Genomic DNA, 18668 nt, shown 5'->3' on the forward strand with positions numbered 1-18668 from the left:
CAAAACAATACCTGTCTTATCACCCCTGCAGGACACAATGCAGCTGAGAAAACAGTCAGTCACAAGAACCGTTGTGTTGGCACAGTCAGTCACACAGTCACAAGAACTGTTGTGTTGGCACAGTCAGTCACACAGTCACAAGAACTGTTGTGTTGGCACAGTCATTCACACAGTCACAAGAACTGTTGTGTTGGCACAGTCAGTCACACAGTCACAAGAACTGTTGTGTTGGCACGGTCAGTCCGACAACTGAATCGATGGAAATGATCAACAGTGAGTGATTCAGTGGTATTGATTGTAAAAGCTTACATTTAGAAATCTGGAATAATACAGCTGTGCTAGCCTTACTTTTTTTTTTAAATGTAAGAGCATTTCTATGACCAAATCAGAACACAGCAAGTAAAACAGGAAAAGACAAGAAAGTCATGTTGCTGTATAGTTATGTTGTGTTTGTCCTCAGTTGAGGCGGTTTGTTTAGCCCTGACACGATGACTCCTATAGCTGGATAATTAAAGAGCAACAGGGGGCCTCCCAAGTGGTGCAGTGGGCTTAGGCACTGCATCGCAGTGCTTGAGGCGTCACTACAGATCTGGGTGTGATATTGGGCTGTGTCGCAGCAGGCTGCGACCGGGAGACCCATGAGGCGGCGTACAATTGGCCCAGCATCGTCCGGGTTAGGGGAGGGTTTGGCTGGCCAGGATGTCCTTGTCCCATCATGCTTTAGCAACTCCTATGGCGGGCTGGGTGCATGCACGCTGACACGGTAGCCAGTGTCCTCCGACACATTGGTGCAGCTGGCTTCCGGGTTAAGCGAGCAGTGTGTCAAGAAACAGTGCGGCTTGGCAGGGTTGTGTTTCGTAGGACGCATGGCTCTCGACCTTCTCCTCTCCCGAGTCCGTACGGGAGTTGCAGCGATGGGACAAGACTGTCAATTGGACATCATGAAAAAGGAGTAAAACGCACAAAAAACTCAAACATTTAATAACTTTTTCAAAGAGCAACAAAAACAAGTAAGAAGAAAAGAAAAAGGAACAAAGAAAACGTTGGGACAGAAGAGGAAGATGCTATACTGTAGGAAAAAATATATACATTCTAATACGGTCCACAACAGTTATTTTACCCAATCTTAATATTGTAAAATGGCACATACTCCCCTTGAAATAATAATATCTACGAGGGGAGGGTAATGTCCAGTACAAACATGCCTGAGACACAAAAGAGAAAATAGCTTATTCATAAGAACACAACGTGACAACGACAGGAATTATCCTACACTGTTTTTGTTTTTGTATTGAGCCCTCTAGTCCAGTACCCTCACTGGATGTTATTGTTGATCTAACTTTACATCTCCATCAGCATGACCTCTGCTTCTTAATGTTCATTATACCAGGAAGTTAAAGAGTCTCTTACACAAACACCCTAACATGCTGACCAGACCGTCCGCAAGCGCATGTTCATTTGGTCCACCCACACCAGACACGATCAGGACACACAGTTTGAAATATCAAAACAAACTCTGAACCAACTACATTTATTTGGGAACAGGTCGAAAAGCATTAAACATTTATGGTTGCTGTTGCTAGCTAATTTGTCCTGGGATATCAACGTTGGGTTGTTATTTTACCTGAAATGAACAAGGTCCTCTACTCCGACAATTCATCCACAGATAAAAGGGTAAACCGAGTTTGTTTCTAGTAATCTCTCCTCCTTCAGGTTTCTTCTTCTTCTTCTTTGGACTTTATATGGCTGTTGGCAACCAACTTTAAGGTGCATTACCACTACCAACTGGACTGCAGTGTGGACCTCAGTTCATCTTTCAATCACCCACGTGGGTATATGCTCCTAAAAACCAATGAGGAGATGGGAGAGGCGGGACTTGCAGCGCGTCAAGCGTCAGAAATAGAATTTAATTTAGCGCCTGGCTACACAGACGCTCGTTGACACACGCGAACAGTGTGGGTGCAATGATTGAATAACATGTATTTGTAAATGTAAATGTGCACCGCATGCGATGTGAGCGGTGTGGTCAGCATGTAACTAATAACATCCTGGACTCTACCCCTCAGACGTCTTATTAAATGTGTGCCACTCACATCGGTAGCCATGAAGTGATTTGAATGACTGGTCATGGCTCACATCGGTCATCCCCCTCTATAAAGGGGGGAACACTCTTGACCCAAACTGCTACAGACCTATATCTATCCTACCCTGCCTTTCTAAGGTCTTCGAAAGCCAAGTTAACAAACAGATTACCGACCATTTCGAATCTGTTAGAATAATTTGTATGTGTTAGAATAATGACTAAATTGTTCCATTCAGAAATTGTAGGATAGGGGGAAATGTTTGAGAATCATGGGAAGATAAAATCAGGATGTGGGTAGATTTGGTAGTATGGTAATACTTGGATGTTATATTCTTTAGGGATGTAAACAGAGTAAAGTTGTATGGTAGATAAATCTATGACAGGGAATTTGAAGATAGCACTCGTGACACCCAGTATGTATGTTGAACATGTGCCCTGCCTCTATAGGAAAACAAAGAAGAGGAAGGTTGATGTTTACATTTCAGTCATCTAGCAGACGCTCTTATCCAGAGCGACTTACAATAGTGAATGCATACATTTCATACATTTTTTTCTATACTGGTCTCCCGTGGGAATCAAACCCACAACCCTGGCGTTGCAAACCCCATGCTCTACCAACTGAGCCACACGGGACCTGTGAGGTATTAGTAACTGGTTCCCTGTGAGGTATTAGTAACTGGTTCTCTGTGAGGTATTAGTAACTGGTTCCCTGTGAGGTATTAGTAACTGGGTTCCCTGTGAGGTATAAGTAACTGGTTCTCTGTGAGGTATTAGTAACCGGTTCCCTGTGAGGTATTAGTAACTGGTTCCCTGTGAGGTATTAGTAACTGGTTCTCTGTGAGGTATTAGTAACTGGTTCCATGTGAGGTATTAGTAACTGGTTCCCTGTGAGGTATTAGTAACTGGTTCTCTGTGAGGTATTAGTAACTGGTTCCCTGTGAGGTATTAGTAACCGGTTCCCTGTGAGGTATTAGTAACTGGTTCTCTGTGAGGTATTAGTAACTGGTTCCCTGTGAGGTATTAGTAACTGGTTCCCTGTGAGGTATTAGTAACCGGTTCCCTGTGAGGTATTAGTAACTGGTTCTCTGTGAGGTATTAGTAACTGGTTCTCTGTGAGGTATTAGTAACTGGTTCCCTGTGAGGTATTAGTAACCGGTTCTCTGTGAGGTATTAGTAACTGGTTCCCTGTGAGGTATTAGTAACCGGTTCCCTGTGAGGTATTAGTAACTGGTTCTCTGTGAGGTATTAGTAACTGGTTCTCCGTGAGGTATTAGTAACTGGTTCCCTGTGAGGTATTAGTAACTGGTTCCCTGTGAGGTATTAGTAACTGGTTCTCTCTTTAAATTGCAACATGTTTAGCGTCACAGTAGAGTGAGAGTTAAGCATTGAATTAGGATTGCAGCATATGGTGGTGGTGGTGTTACCATGTATACCGACATACTGTCATTTTCCCCTCCCCCCACCACCTCACCATCTTTCCTTTTCTAACTGAAGGTTAACATTTCAAATGGGTTACTGTTAAATTTGTCCATCCATCATGGTTCACCTTCGCCTCTGACCTTCCTATCCATGATCAGACAAGAGGCTGAGGCGGGCTCCTCGCGCTCCTCCCAAAGTATACACAGCTCATGAAATAATAATCCCTTCATTAATGTTTGTTGTTATCGTCTGTATTTTGGTTAACTTTTCCCCAGCAACAGTGAGCAATTTGAAACAGCTGTGCCACTCAAAATGATAATGTGGATTTCACTTCTTTTTTTTTTTCCTTCTGTGTCAAATGACAGGAGAATAATTATTAGAGCAAAGAATCAAGCTAAGCAAATAATTACAAACTGATACGTTTAGCATTTCATTAGCGCCCCATTGGAGAGCAGGTCCTGTGAAATAGGGAACAATCTGCTATACTGGTGGGGTGGGATAACAGTACACTACTGCTATTGTCATCGTCTCTCTCTTGACCCACAAAAGGTCTTCGTAAGAGTATAGCCACGTCCTTATCAAGCGAAACTAGCTCATTGAAGGAATAAAATAAGCACTTTCGGAGGTCACATTGTTGTCCTGCCTCAAATGTACAGCCGATCCTCTTCCTGTAATGAACAATGGAGATAAGACATGATATTAGGCTAACCAGGCTGTATCACATCTGGCTGTGATTGGGAGTCCCATATGGCGGTGCACAATTGGCCCAGCGTCGTCCAGGTTTTGCCGGGGTTGGCCGTCATTGTACATACAAATTTGTTCTTACCTGACTTGCCTCGTTAAAAAAAAAAAAAAATAATAATAATAATAAATTGCTAAATTCCTTTAACCTAACATCTTCTTGGTATGTTGTGGCACCAGGAGCCCGTTAACTCTCGTAGTTATACATGTATTGACAGAGAAAGTGAGCGACCACATGTAAAAAAGCAGGAAAAGGGAATCCACAGTAGTTCAATAGCAATCATTAAGGTGTGAGGAGACAAATGGGTATTGGGTTTGCTCCTGTCACCTCTGACCTTTCATCGCATTAGCACTCACATCTGTTCAATGAACGTAAAATCTATCACCTGACAAGTAACCTTTGTATATGCAATTACCTCACAACCTTAACAGGTCAAACATTTAAATTATGATTAGGAGGTTAGCGACAAAATCAATAGTTTTATTTGTGAATAATATAGTTAGTTATATGATTTTTTTTTAAATAAGGTCATACTTGTGGCGTAATAAACCACACAATGGGGCTAACGGCTAGATCTCTGAAACCGTTGCTTTTTTACCCATTGCTGTTGTTACCATAGAGATTGGATGTCCTAAGAGTACTGGCCTCTAGCTGTTCTTCAGTGCGCTTCCACAATGGCTTCCTTTGCTCAGCGTGGTCTCTCTCTTTCTGGGAATACACCAGTTGCTATTGAGTCATCTGTCAGACCATGTTTATCCAACAGCCAAACGTGCTGTATCTACAGCAGGGATCATCAGACGTACATGCAGACACACTCCCTTAGTCTCTGTACTTCACACTAACCAGGCCAACTTATCACATGGTAAAGCTACCGCCATCAAAAAACACACGTGGCCTTTGAATTGAAAACCCAACGTGTGCCCTCAAGTCTGACCCCACCCTCAATATTCAGAATACCATTTGTCACAGAATTACTGGCCAGAAAATGGTACTGCCATGGTCGAGACACACACACACTCTCTCACTCTCTCTCTCTCTCTCTCTCTCTCTCTCTCTCTCTCTCTCTCTCTCTCTCTCTCTCTCTCTCTCTCTCTCTCTCTCTCACTCTCTCTCTCACTCTCTCTCACTCTCACTCTCTCACACACACACAAACACACACGGCAAGAAAAATTGTATGGTAGGAACACCCAGTTACACACAGCCTGACGGATCAAACTGTCTAGCCCATATCAGGTGGCCATCCCCTCCTGATTAATCTCCCTGGCACATAGAGTTACTTGTTACAAGTTACTAATACCTCACAGGGAACCAATTACTAATACCTCACAGAGAACCAGTTACTAATACCTCACAGGGAACCAGTTACTAATACCTCACAGGGAACCAGTTACTAATACCTCAAAGGGAACTAGTTACTAATACCTCACAGACAACCAGTTACTAATACCTCACAGAGAACCAGTTACTAATACCTCACAGAGAACCGGTTACTAATACCTCACAGAGAACCAGTTACTAATACCTCACAGAGAACCAGTTACTAATACCTCACAGGGAACCGGTTACTAATACCTCACATGGAACCAGTTACTAATACCTTACGGAGAACCAGTTACTAATACCTCACAGAGAACCAGTACCTAATACCTCACAGAGAACCAGTTTCTAATACCTCACAGAGAACCAGTTACTAATACCTCACAGGGAACCAGTTACTAATACCTCACAGAGAACCAGTTACTAATACCTCACAGGGAACCAGTTACTAATACCTCACAGAGAACCAGTTACTAATACCTCACAGAGAACCGGTTACTAATACCTCACAGAGAACCAGTTACTAATACCTCACAGGGAACCAGTTACTAATACCTCACAGGGAACCGGTTACTAATACCTCACAGGGAACCAGTTACTAATACCTCACAGAGAACCAGTTACTAATACCTCACAGAGAACCGGTACTAATACCTCACAGGGAACCAGTTACTAATACCTCACAGAGAACCAGTTACTAATACCTCACAGGGAACCAGTTACTAATACCTCACAGGGAACCGGTTACTAATACCTCACAGGGAACCAGTTACTAATACCTCACAGGGAACCAGTTAGTAATACCTCACAGGGAACCAGTTACTAATACCTCACAGGGAACCGGTTACTAATACCTCACAGGGAACGCAGTGTCTGTGCATGAAGACATCGGACTCTGCATTGCAGCTCTATAATATACATATAAATTACACACAAATTATCCCTTGCTTTGCTTGTTGGTGGACTGGGAAAACAGAAGAAGTTTGAAACTCATCCAACAACTGTTAGGCCTATCCAAAACATCTCCATTCTAAGACCTGAAACACCATATCCATCCTAGTTTGTGAGCTCAAATTAGTCACACATTAAATCGTAAAATGATCAGGCTACACAGCACCCTCTAGATTGAGAGTAACAGACTATGTACTAATATCTGGCAGATCAGCATTGACTAGAGAGAAACCCATTAGCTCTCTGATAGACTAAAGTCATTGAACTGGGTGACCACCCCTTCAGTCACCCTCCCTGTCAAACACCTGTAGAGTGTGAGGTTCTCCATCAGGTCAGCTCAATAGTTCACATTAAAAACCACACCTCTGGTTGATCACCATACCCCTGGTCAGCTGTTGACATTGTTATGCTATTCCTGTAGGTTCAAACTAGAATTCCTATATCCCACCATGTAAATAAAAGTAAATCAGTCACAATGCATTTTATATATTTTAATATTAAAAAAAATACTTCAATTTTGGCTTTCAGGTACATAAACAGCCTGTGTTTTGCTATACAGTGTAGTACTTTATTATTTTGTTAGGAAATGAAAAGTGCAAAGTAGTGGACCACGTTGCAGGCAATGTTATCCTTAGTCCACCACGCATAGTAAAAGCTAATTCAACACTCCAAAGCCTTGTTGACATCTGCATTAATATACCGAGACGGGGACTGAGGTGAGACTGTCATAACACAGACATCTGTTTGTTCTTTTCTCTGAATGAACAGGGTCCATTTTATTTTGACCCACATCCACTTAACGTGCAAAGTCAATCTTGCTGTCCGAAGAAGCACTCCGTGAAGACGTGTCGATAGGATGTCCATAGTCCATCACAGTAGGCCTATAGGTAGGCTATGGGATGCTACTTCAAAATCACATGTTGAGCTACAGAATCAGAATCCACAGTAAAGCAGCAAATAACGGGCCAGCCCGTTTTCATTTATCAATGCTTTGTTCCTATGATAAAAGTAATTTCAAGTTTTTTTTGGTTAACCTTGGTATATATCTTGCACCCGCTGAGGCACCCTCTTGCAGACAAAAGCATAATTCAGCTAGTAGGGTTCATAGCGTCAGCAACTTTGACAATAACCCAATGAAAGGAAATACAAAAATCACCGCAAAGTAAACGTCATTTTAGGGCAACATCGGCATACCCGAATAACATTTAGATATGTTGGAGAAACTGTTGCCCATTTTCAATATGAGGGGAACAACTTCTCCCTCACTGTCAGCAAGAAAAAGGAGATGACCCGTTCTTCCACTAACTCTCCTGCACTGACTGTGTACACACACAGGGATTACTTACACTGACATCCCGACACGCACACGCCCACATAGCACGCTCACCACACACACTGCTGCTACTGTCTATTATCTATCCTGTTACCTAGTCACTTTACCCCTACCTACAGTATACTGCTGCTACTGTCTATTATCGATCCTGTTGTCTAGTCACTTTACCCCTACCTACAGTATACTGCTGTTACTGTCTATTATCTATCCTGTTACCTAGTCACTTTACCCCTACCTACAGTATACTGCTGTTACTGTCTATTATCTATCCTGTTGTCTAGTCACTTTACCCCTACCTACAGTATACTGCTGCTACTGTCTATTATCGATCCTGTTGTCTAGTCACTTTACCCCTACCTACAGTATACTGCTGTTACTGTCTATTATCTATCCTGTTACCTAGTCACTTTACCCCTACCTACAGTATACTGCTGTTACTGTCTATTATCTATCCTGTTGTCTAGTCACTAACCCTACCTACAGTATACTGCTGTTACTGTCTATTATCTATCCTGTTGTCTAGTCACTTTACCCCTACCTACAGTATACTGCTGCTACTGTCTATTATCTATCCTGTTGTCTAGGCACTAACCCTACCTACTGTATACTGCTGTTACTATCTATTATCTATCCTGTTGTCTAGTCACTAACCCTACCTACATTATACTGCTGCTACTGTCTATTATCTATCCTGTTGTCTAGTCACTTTACCCCTACCTACTGTATACTGCTGTTACTGTCTATTATCTATCCTGTTACCTAGTCACTTTACCCCTACCTACAGTATACTGCTGTTACTGTCTATTATCTATCCTGTTGTCTAGTCACTAACCCTACCTACAGTATACTGCTGTTACTGTCTATTATCTATCCTGTTGTCTAGTCACTAACCCTACCTACAGTATACTGCTGTTACTGTCTATTATCTATCCTGTTGTCTAGTCACTTTAGCCCTACCTACAGTATACTGCTGTTACTGTCTATTATCTATCCTGTTGTCTAGTCACTTTACCCCTACCTACATTATACTGCTGCTACTGTCTATTATCTATCCTGTTGCCTAGTCACTAACCCTACCTACAGTATACTGCTGTTACTGTCTATTATCTATCCTGTTGTCTAGTCACTTTACCCCTACCTACAGTATACTGCTGCTACTGTCTATTATCTATCCTGTTGTCTAGTCACTTTACCCCTACCTACATTATACTGCTGCTACTGTCTATTATCTATCCTGTTGCCTAGTCACTAACCCTACCTACAGTATACTGCTGTTACTGTCTATTATCTATCCTGTTGTCTAGTCACTTTACCCCTACCTACAGTATACTGCTGCTACTGTCTATTATCTATCCTGAGGTCTAGTCACTTTACCCCTACCTACATTATACTGCTGCTACTATCTATTATATATCCTTTACCCCTACCTACAGTATACTGCTGCTACTGTCTATTATCTATCCTGTTGTCTAGTCACTTTACCCCTACCTACAGTATACTGCTGCTACTGTCTATTATCTATCCTGAGGTCTAGTCACTTTACCCCTACCTACATTATACTGCTGCTACTATCTATTATATATCCTTTACCCCTACCTACAGTATACTGCTGTTACTGTATATTCTCTGCCCTGTTGCCTAGTCACTTTATCCCTACCTACAGTATATATACACAAACTCAGCAAAAAACAAAGGTCCTCTGTCAACTGCATTTATTTTCAGCAAACTTAACATGTGCAAATATTTGTATGAACATAACAAGATTCAACAACTGAGACATAAACTGAACAAGTTCAACAGACATGTGACTAACAGAAATTGAATAATATGTCCCTGAACAAAGGGGGGTCAAAATCAAAAGTAACAGTCAATGCAGCTGGTGGCCACACCAGATACTAAGTACTGCAGTGCATCTCCTCCTCATGGACTGTACCAGATTTGCCAGTTCTTGCTGTGAGATGTTACCCCACTCTTCCACCAAGGCACCTGCAAGTTCCCTTACATTTCTGGGGGGAATGACCCTAGCCCTCACCCTCCGATCCAACAGGTCCCAGAGGTGCTCAATGGGATTGAGATCCGGGCTCTTCGCTGGCCATGGCAGAACACTGACATTCCTGTCTTGCAGGAGATCAATCACAGAACGAGCAGTATGGCTGGTGGCATTGTCATGCTGGAGGGTCATGTCAGGATGAGCCTGCAGAAAGGGTACCACATGAGGGAGGAGGATGTCTTCCCTGTAATGCACAGCATTGAGATTGCCTGCAATGACAACAAGCTCAGTCCGATGATGCTGTGACACACTGCCCCAGACCATGACGGACCCTCCACCTCCAAAATCGATCCCGCTCCAGAGTACAGGCCTCGGTGTAACACTCATTCCTTCAACGATAAACGTGAATCCGACCATCACCCCTGGTGAGACAAAACCGCCACTCGTCAGTGAAGAGCACTTTTTGCCAGTCCTGTCTGGTCCAGCGACGGTGGGTTTGTGCCCATAGGCGACGTTGTTGCCGGTGATGTCTGGTGAGGACCTGCCTTACAACAGGCCTACAAGCCCTCAGTCCAGCCTCTCTCAGCCTATTGCAGACAGTCTGAGCACTGATGGAGGGATTGTGCGTTCCTGGTGTAACTCGGGCAGTTGTTTTTGCCATCCTGTACCTGTCCCGCAGGTGTGATGTTCGGATGTACCGATCCTGTGCAGGTGTTGTTACACGTGGTCTGTCACTGCGAGGACGTTCAGCTGTGCGTCCTGTCTCCCTGTAGCACTGTCTTAGGCGTCTCACAGTATGGACATTTCAATTTATTGCCCTGGCCACATCTGCAATCCTCATGCCTCCTTGCAGCATGCCTAAGGCACGTTCACGCAGATGAGCATCTTTCTTTTAGTGTTTTTCAGACTCAATAGAAAGGCCTCTTTAGTGACCTAAGTTTACATAACTGTGACCTTAATTCCCTACCATCTGTAAGCTGTAAGGGTCTTAATAACCGTTCCGCAGGTGCATGTTCATTAATTGTTTATGGTTCATTGAACAAGCATGGGAAACAGTGTTTAAACCCTTTACAATGAAGATCTGTGAAGTTATTTGGATTTTTACTAATTATCTTTGAAAGACAGGGTCCTGAAAAAGGTACGTTTCTTTTTTTGCTGAGTTTAGTTACCTCAATTATATCGTAGCCCTGCACATCGACTCTGTACTGGTACTCCATGTATATAGCCATGTTATTTTAACTCGTTGTTGTTATTCACTGTGTATTTATTCCTTTCACTATTTTTCTTTTAATTAAATATTATCTTTAACTCTGAATTGTTGGAAAAATACCCATAAGTAAGAATGGAATTGTTAGTTTACCTGTTGTTTACGAAGCATGTGACAAATAGAATTTGATTTGATGTCTGTCTTGACATTGGGAATGTGTGTAATTTGATGGGCACGTGTGCAACAATTGACTTGTTACTACCCCTCCCCTCTCTTGTATATTTAGACACAAGCTAATACAACAAGCATGTCAACATTTCTTGGGATATTTTTAACTTCTACATCCACTGTCTCTTCTTGTTTACATCCTGTATAAACCAAACCGTTGTCCAGGCCCAGTATGTATGTTGAACATGTGCCCTGCCTCTATAGGAAAACAAAGAAGAGAAAGGAGAACGTTGATGTTTAAATTGCAACATGTTTAGCGTCATACTGTCATATTCCCCGCCCCCCACCACCTCACCATCTTTCCTTTTCTAACTGAAGGTTAACATTTCAAATGGGTTACTGTTAAATTTGTCCATCCATCATGGTTCACCTTCGCCTCTGACCTTCCTCTCCATGATCAGACAAGAGGCTGAGGCGGGCTCCTCGCGCTCCTCCCAAAGTATAAACAGCTCATGAAGTAATAATCCCTTCGTTAATTTTTGCTGTTATTTCGGATTAACGTTTCCCCAGCAACAGTGAGCAATTTGAAACAGCTGTGCCACCCAAAATGATAATGTGGATTTCACTTCTTTTTTTTTTCTTTCCTTCTGTGTCAAATGACAGGAGAATAATTATTAGAGCAAAGAATCAAGCTAAGCAAATAATTACAAACTGATACGTTTATCATTTCATTAGCGCCCCATTGGAGAGCAGGTCCTGTGAAATAGGGAACAATCTGCTATACTGGTGGGGTGGGATAACAGTACACTACTGCTATTGTCATCGTCTCTCTCTTGACCCACAAAAGGTCTTCGTAAGAGTATAGCCACGTCCTTATCAAGCGAAACTAGCTCATTGAAGGAATAAAATAAGCACTTTCGGAGGTCACATTGTTGTCCTGCCTCAAATGTACAGCCGATCCTCTTCCTGTAATGAACAATGGAGATAAGACATGATATTAGGCTAACCAGGCTGTTTCACATCTGGCCGTGATTGGTAATCTCATAGGGTGGTGCACAATTGGCCCAGCGTCATCCGGGTTTGGCCGGGGTAGGCTATCATATAAAGTTAGTTATAGTTAAATAAAGGTTAAATTTAAAAATAAATAAAAACAGAAGCCTGTTAACTCTCGTAGTTATTCATGTATTGACAGAGAAAGTGAGCGACCACATGTAAAAAAGCAGGAAAAGGGAATCCACAGTAGTTCAATAGCAATCATTAAGGTGTGAGGAGACAAATGGGTATTGGGTTTGCTCCTGTCACCTCTGACCTTTCATCGCATTAGCACTCACATCTGTTCAATGAGCGTAAAATCTATCACCTGACAAGTAACCTTTGTATATGCAATTACCTCACAACCTTAACAGGTCAAACATTTAGATTATGATTAGGAGGTTAGCGAAAAAATCCATAGTTTTATTTGTGAATAATATAGTTAGTTATATGATTTTTTTTTAAAATAAGGTCATACTTGTGGCGTAATAAACCACACAATGGGGCTAACGGCTAGTTCTCTGAAACCGTTGCTTTTTTACCCATTGCTGTTGTTACCATAGAGATTGGATGTCCTAAGAGTACTGGCCTCTAGCTGTTCTTCAGTGCGCTTCCACAATGGCTTCCTTTGCTCAGCGTGGTCTCTCTCTTTCTGGGAATACACCAGATGCTATTGAGTCATCTGTCAGACCATGTTAATCCAACAGCCAAACATGTGCTGTATCTACAGTAGGGATCATCAGATGTAATTGCAGACACACTCCCTTAGTCTCTGTACTTCACACTAACCAGGTCAACTTATCACATGGTAAAGCTACCGCCATCAAAAAACACACGTGGCCTTTGAGTGAGGGTAGATGTTGAAAACCCACCGTGTGCCCTCCTTAAGTTTGACCCCACCCTCATTATTCAGAATACCATTTTTCACAGTATTACTGGCCAGAATATGGTACTGCCATGGTCGAGACACACACACACACACGGAAAGAACATACATCTTGCTCCTACCATCTTATAGGCAGAAACTCGAACAGGATGTACCAGTGACTAGAACCATTCAACGCTGGTCTGACCAATCGGAATCCCCGCTTCAAGATTGTTTTGATCACGCGTCCTGGGATGTGTTCCAGTCAGCCTCAGAGAATAAGATTGACCTATACGCTGACATCCGGTGTGTGGTATCAGGAAAACAACCTCTCACTCAACATCAACAAAACAAAAGGAGATGATCGTGGCCTTCAGGAAACAGCAGAGGGAGCACCCCCCTATCCACATTGAAAGGACAGCAGTGGAGAAAGTGGAACGTTTTATGTTCCTCGGCGTACACATCAACGACAAACTGAAATGGTCCACTCACACAGACAGTGTGGTGAAGAAGGCGCAACAGCGCTTCATCAACCTCAGGAGGCTGAAGAAATTTGGCTTGTCACCCAAAACCCTGACTAACTTTTACAGATCCACAATCGAGACCATCTTTTCAGGCTGTATCATCACCGGGGGCAAACTACCTGCCCTCCATGACACCTACAGCACCCGATGTCACAGGAAGGCACAAAAGATCATCAAAGACAACAACGACCCGAGCCACTGTTCACACCGCTACCATACAGAAGGCGAGGTCAGTACAGGTGCCTCAAAGCTGGGACCAAGAGACTGAAGAACAGCTTCTATCTCAAGGCCATCAGACTGTTAAACAGCAATCACTAACTCAGAGAGTCTGCTGCCTACATGGAGACCCAATCACTGGCCACTTTAACAAATGGATCACTAGTCACTTTAAATAATGCCACTTTAATAAAGTTTACATATCTTACATACTGTATTTTATACCATCTATTGCACCTTGCCTATGCCGCTCGGCCATCGCTCATCCATATACACATATGTACATATTCTCATTCACCCCTTTTAGATTTGTGTGTATTAGGTAGTTGTTGGGGAATTGTTTAATTACGTGTTAGATATTACTGCATTGTCGGAACCAGAAGCACAAGCATTTCGCTACACTCGCAATAACATCTGCTAACCATGTATATGTGACAAATAACATTTGATTTTGATTTGAACAATTGTATGGTATGAACATACACACAGCCTGACTGATCAAACTGTCTTGCCCATATCAGGTGGCCATCCCCTCCTGATTAATCTCCCTGGCACATAGAACACATACCCTACCACAGTAGGGTTGAACAGGTCACAGACAAAGCACAGAAGGTCCTGTTACCAAGGGATCTCTTTTCTTCTTTCACACTCCAGTAAATACTCCTAATGACTAATGGAGGGGGAGCGGTTTGTGTCAGAGAGAGAGTGCGAGAGATGGAGATAGACAGTCAGAGAGACAGAGAGAGAGAGAGAGAGAGAGAGAGACAGTCAGAGACAGAGAGAGAGAGACAGTCAAAGAGAAAGAGACGCAAAGAGTGAGACAGAGACAGTCAGAGAGACAGAGAGAGACAGTCAGAGAGAGAGAGAGAGAGAGAGAGAGAGAAAGTCAGAGAGAGACAGTCAGAGAGAGACGGAGAGAGACAGGGAATGTCTGTGTGTTTGCCTTAGCTGAGAGTGATTGGACCCTGAACAATTTCAAACTCTTGTACACACACACAATCAGTTACTAATACCTCACAGGGAACCGGTTACTAATACCTCACAGGGAACCAGTTACTAATACCTCACAGGGAACCAGTTACTAATACCTCACAGGGAACCAGTTACTAATACCTCACAGAGAACCAGTTACTAATACCTCACAGGGAACCAGTTACTAATACCTCACAGGGAACCAGTTACTAATACCTCACAGGGAACCAGTTACTAATACCTCACAGGGAACACGTTACTAACACCTCACAGGGAACCAGTTACTAATACCTCACAGGGAACCAGTTACTAATACCTCACAGAGAACCAGTTACTAATACCTCACAGGGAACCAGTTACTAATACCTCACAGAGAACCAGTTACTAATACTTCACAGGGAACCAGTTACTAATACCTCACAGGGAACCAGTTACTAATACCTCACAGGGAACCAGTTACTAATACCTCACAGGAAACCAGTTACTAATACCTCACATGGAACCCAGTGTCTGTGCATGAAGATATCGGACTCTGCATTGCAGCTCTATAAATTACACACAAATTAACCCTTGCTTTGCTTGTTGGTGGACTGGGAAAACAGAAGAAGTTTGAAACTCATCCAACAACTGTTAGGCCTATCCAAAACATCTCCATTCTAAGACCTGAAACACCATATCCATCCTAGTTTGTGAGCTCAAATTAGTCACACATTAAATCGTAAAATGATCAGGCTACACAGCACCCTCTAGATTGAGAGTAACAGACTATGTACTAATATCTGGCAGATCAGCATTGACTAGAGAGAAACCCATTAGCTCTCTGATAGACTAAAGTCATTGAACTGGGTGACCACCCCTTCAGTCACCCTCCCTGTCAAACACCTGTAGAGTGTGAGGTTCTCCATCAGGTCAGCTCAATAGTTCACATTAAAAACCACACCTCTGGTTGATCACCATACCCCTGGTCAGCTGTTGACATTGTTATGCTATTCCTGTAGGTTCAAACTAGAATTCCTATATCCCACCATGTAAATAAAAGTAAATCAGTCACAATGCATTTTATATATTTTAATATTAAAAAAAATACTTCAATTTTGGCTTTCAGGTACATAAACAGCCTGTGTTTTGCTATACAGTGTAGTACTTTATTATTTTGTTAGGAAATGAAAAGTGCAAAGTAGTGGACCACGTTGCAGGCAATGTTATCCTTAGTCCACCACGCATAGTAAAAGCTAATTCAACACTCCAAAGCCTTGTTGACATCTGCATTAATATACCGAGACGGGGACTGAGGTGAGACTGTCATAACACAGACATCTGTTTGTTCTTTTCTCTGAATGAACAGGGTCCATTTTATTTTGACCCACATCCACTTAACGTGCAAAGTCAATCTTGCTGTCCGAAGAAGCACTCCGTGAAGACGTGTCGATAGGATGTCCATAGTCCATCACAGTAGGCCTATAGGTAGGCTATGGGATGCTACTTCAAAATCACATGTTGAGCTACAGAATCAGAATCCACAGTAAAGCAGCAAATAACGGGCCAGCCCGTTTTCATTTATCAATGCTTTGTTCCTATGATAAAAGTAATTTCAAGTTTTTTTTGGTTAACCTTGGTATATATCTTGCACCCGCTGAGGCACCCTCTTGCATACAAAAGCATAATTCAGCTAGTAGGGTTCATAGCGTCAGCAACTTTGACAATAACCCAATGAAAGGAAATACAAAAATCACCGCAAAGTAAACGTCATTTTAGGGCAACATCGGCATACCCGAATAACATTTAGATACAGTAATTTTGCGTAAAGCATGGTCCATATAGGTTACGACCCATGGGCTGTCGTTATCGTTTCTTCTTTTGCTTTAAAGATTTTCTCCGCTTTACTATCATCTCATATAGTTTGTCCATACCCTCGTGAAGTCCCTCGCCAATTATAGCACAGCAAGGTTGGACGTGGTATGCGGTGGATGGAGTGAGCTCGTGGAGAGCCAGCTGTTTTTCAATGTCTGCGACTGGGAGAGATTTGGGCAGGTCCTGCTTGTTGGCTATCACCAGAAGAGGTGTCCCCTGGTTCTCTGCGAATTTTGTGACTTTATGCAGTTCTGTTTTAGCCTCCTCCAACCGGTCAACGTCCACTGAGTCCACCACATAAATTATGCCGTCCGTGCACCGACTGTAGGATTTCCACAGGGGCCGCAGCTTCTCCTGACCTCCGACGTCCCAGAAGTGACAACTGATCCCCTTCGCGGTACCGTTACTCAGTTTGATTTTCTCAGTGTTGAATCCAATTGTTGGCACAGTGTTTACGAATTCGTTGAATTTCAGACGATAAAGAACAGTCGTTTTGCCAGCGGAATCCAAACCCAGCATCACAATGTGTAGTGATTGGAAAGCAGATATGTTGGAGAAACTGTTGCCCATTTTCAAAACAGTTGAGGGGAACGCCTGGCTCCTTTATGTAGCACCTATCTGATGGCCTAACAGGCTATAGCGTTTTAATGTTCAATAGGCTCTTCGATGAATCCACACAAATAATATCAACAAACCTAATGTCAAGGTGTTTACAGGCCCGCCGTGCGCTCTGGCTGGTTGATCCGTGTTGTGCCCTCAGCAGCATTGGTGGACAGTGTCCGCGTCTGTAGGATGCAACGCGGTGCTCATTACAATTCTCCTCACACACCCCAGTTAAGATTCCATTTTGTGACAGTCAAATTCCTCACACTCACCGAACAGCTTAAGGACGAAGCTTGGTGGGTTACAACAAACACCCTCCTTGCGGTCTCTTTGCTGTTTTTTTCCCGTGAACACTGCGCACTTGTGTCACCCGCGTCTCCTCTGGCACGCTGGCTGTCCAAAGGAACGAAAAACACAAATAAATCCACTCCAGAGGTTGTGGACGAGTTCTGGTAATCCTGAGATATGCCTACACTGGGTCCATAAACAACGTTAAAGTTATCGCAGCTATATTTGGGTTGATGTTATGATCTCTATGGTGCGTCACGGCATAAACGGTCCTTCCCCTGCGGTCGCTGCATACACACTGATGAGAGGAGGAGGAAGCAGACTGCTAAACAGCGTAGTAGCCTGCCCCCTCTCATACCATACCATACGCTCCACCTATTCGAGCCATGCCAAACAAAATGCACATTTATTATTATGGTGTCCACATGCACATCGAAATATATTTCTATATTTCAATTCCCCAATAGGCCTGTGGATTATTATAGGTGTGAGAATATTCCTGACCGGATGATGATAACGAAAATGTATAGAGGTTATAGCATAGGTTTAAAGCACAGGTTTAAAGCATATGTTTAAATCATAGGTTTAAAGCACAGGTTTAAAGCATATGTCTAAATCATAGGTTTAAAACACAGGTTTAAAGCACATGTTTAAAGCACAGGTTTAAAGCACAGGTTTAAAACATAAGCCCGTATGCAAGGCTGTGTAAGATATTGATAATTTAAAATGGTGTAGCCTAGTAATATTGAGAATGAGCGTCTTATTGTATAGGCTGCGAATTACTATTTCAATGTTTAAAACTATTGAACTGGGGCTAGTAACTAGTTACAGTAGACTAATAAATAAATGCACAAACGAATAACTACAATTGACATGCTATGTTCAGTGGAGAGTTGGTAGGCCTATAGGTTTAACAATTTCAGATTTCTCCTCCTGAGATTACAATGCAATATTTTCATAAAGGTAGAGTTTTTTTCAAAGAAGGCTACAAATACATGGATGACGGTGCCACCTTGTGTCGAGGTCCAGCAATAACAGTCTGTAGGCAAAATACAAATAATCATGCCTAGTCGCGCAAGCGCATGTTGTTTTCTGGGGAATGGGAAC

General features: G+C 42.7%; 1 protein-coding gene across 2 annotated transcripts; it reads right to left on the reverse strand.

Annotated features, from left to right (window-relative positions):
- Positions 1–6988: 6988 nt before the first annotated feature.
- Positions 6989–17874, reverse strand: LOC106582419 (ADP-ribosylation factor-like protein 4C). 2 transcript variants are annotated; one of them, XR_006761228.1, is made up of 2 exons: positions 16591–17874; positions 6989–7706 (listed from the first exon to the last, which is right to left on the reverse strand). XR_006761228.1 is itself a non-coding variant. In XM_014165521.2 (2 exons), the coding sequence occupies exon 2, from the start codon at positions 17238–17240 to the stop codon at positions 16662–16664; it is 579 nt and encodes a 192-aa protein (XP_014020996.1). In that variant the 5' UTR covers positions 17241–17455; positions 17546–17874; the 3' UTR covers positions 15873–16661. The 2 variants fall into 2 exon arrangements, 1 of the variants encoding a protein (XP_014020996.1); XM_014165521.2 differs by lacking the exon at positions 6989–7706 and having other exon boundaries at positions 15873–17455; positions 17546–17874.
- Between the last annotated feature and the right edge of the window lie 794 nt (positions 17875–18668).

The sequence above is a fragment of the Salmo salar genome, chromosome ssa21 (assembly GCF_905237065.1).
Source record: "Salmo salar chromosome ssa21, Ssal_v3.1, whole genome shotgun sequence".
Taxonomy (NCBI): domain Eukaryota; kingdom Metazoa; phylum Chordata; class Actinopteri; order Salmoniformes; family Salmonidae; genus Salmo; species Salmo salar.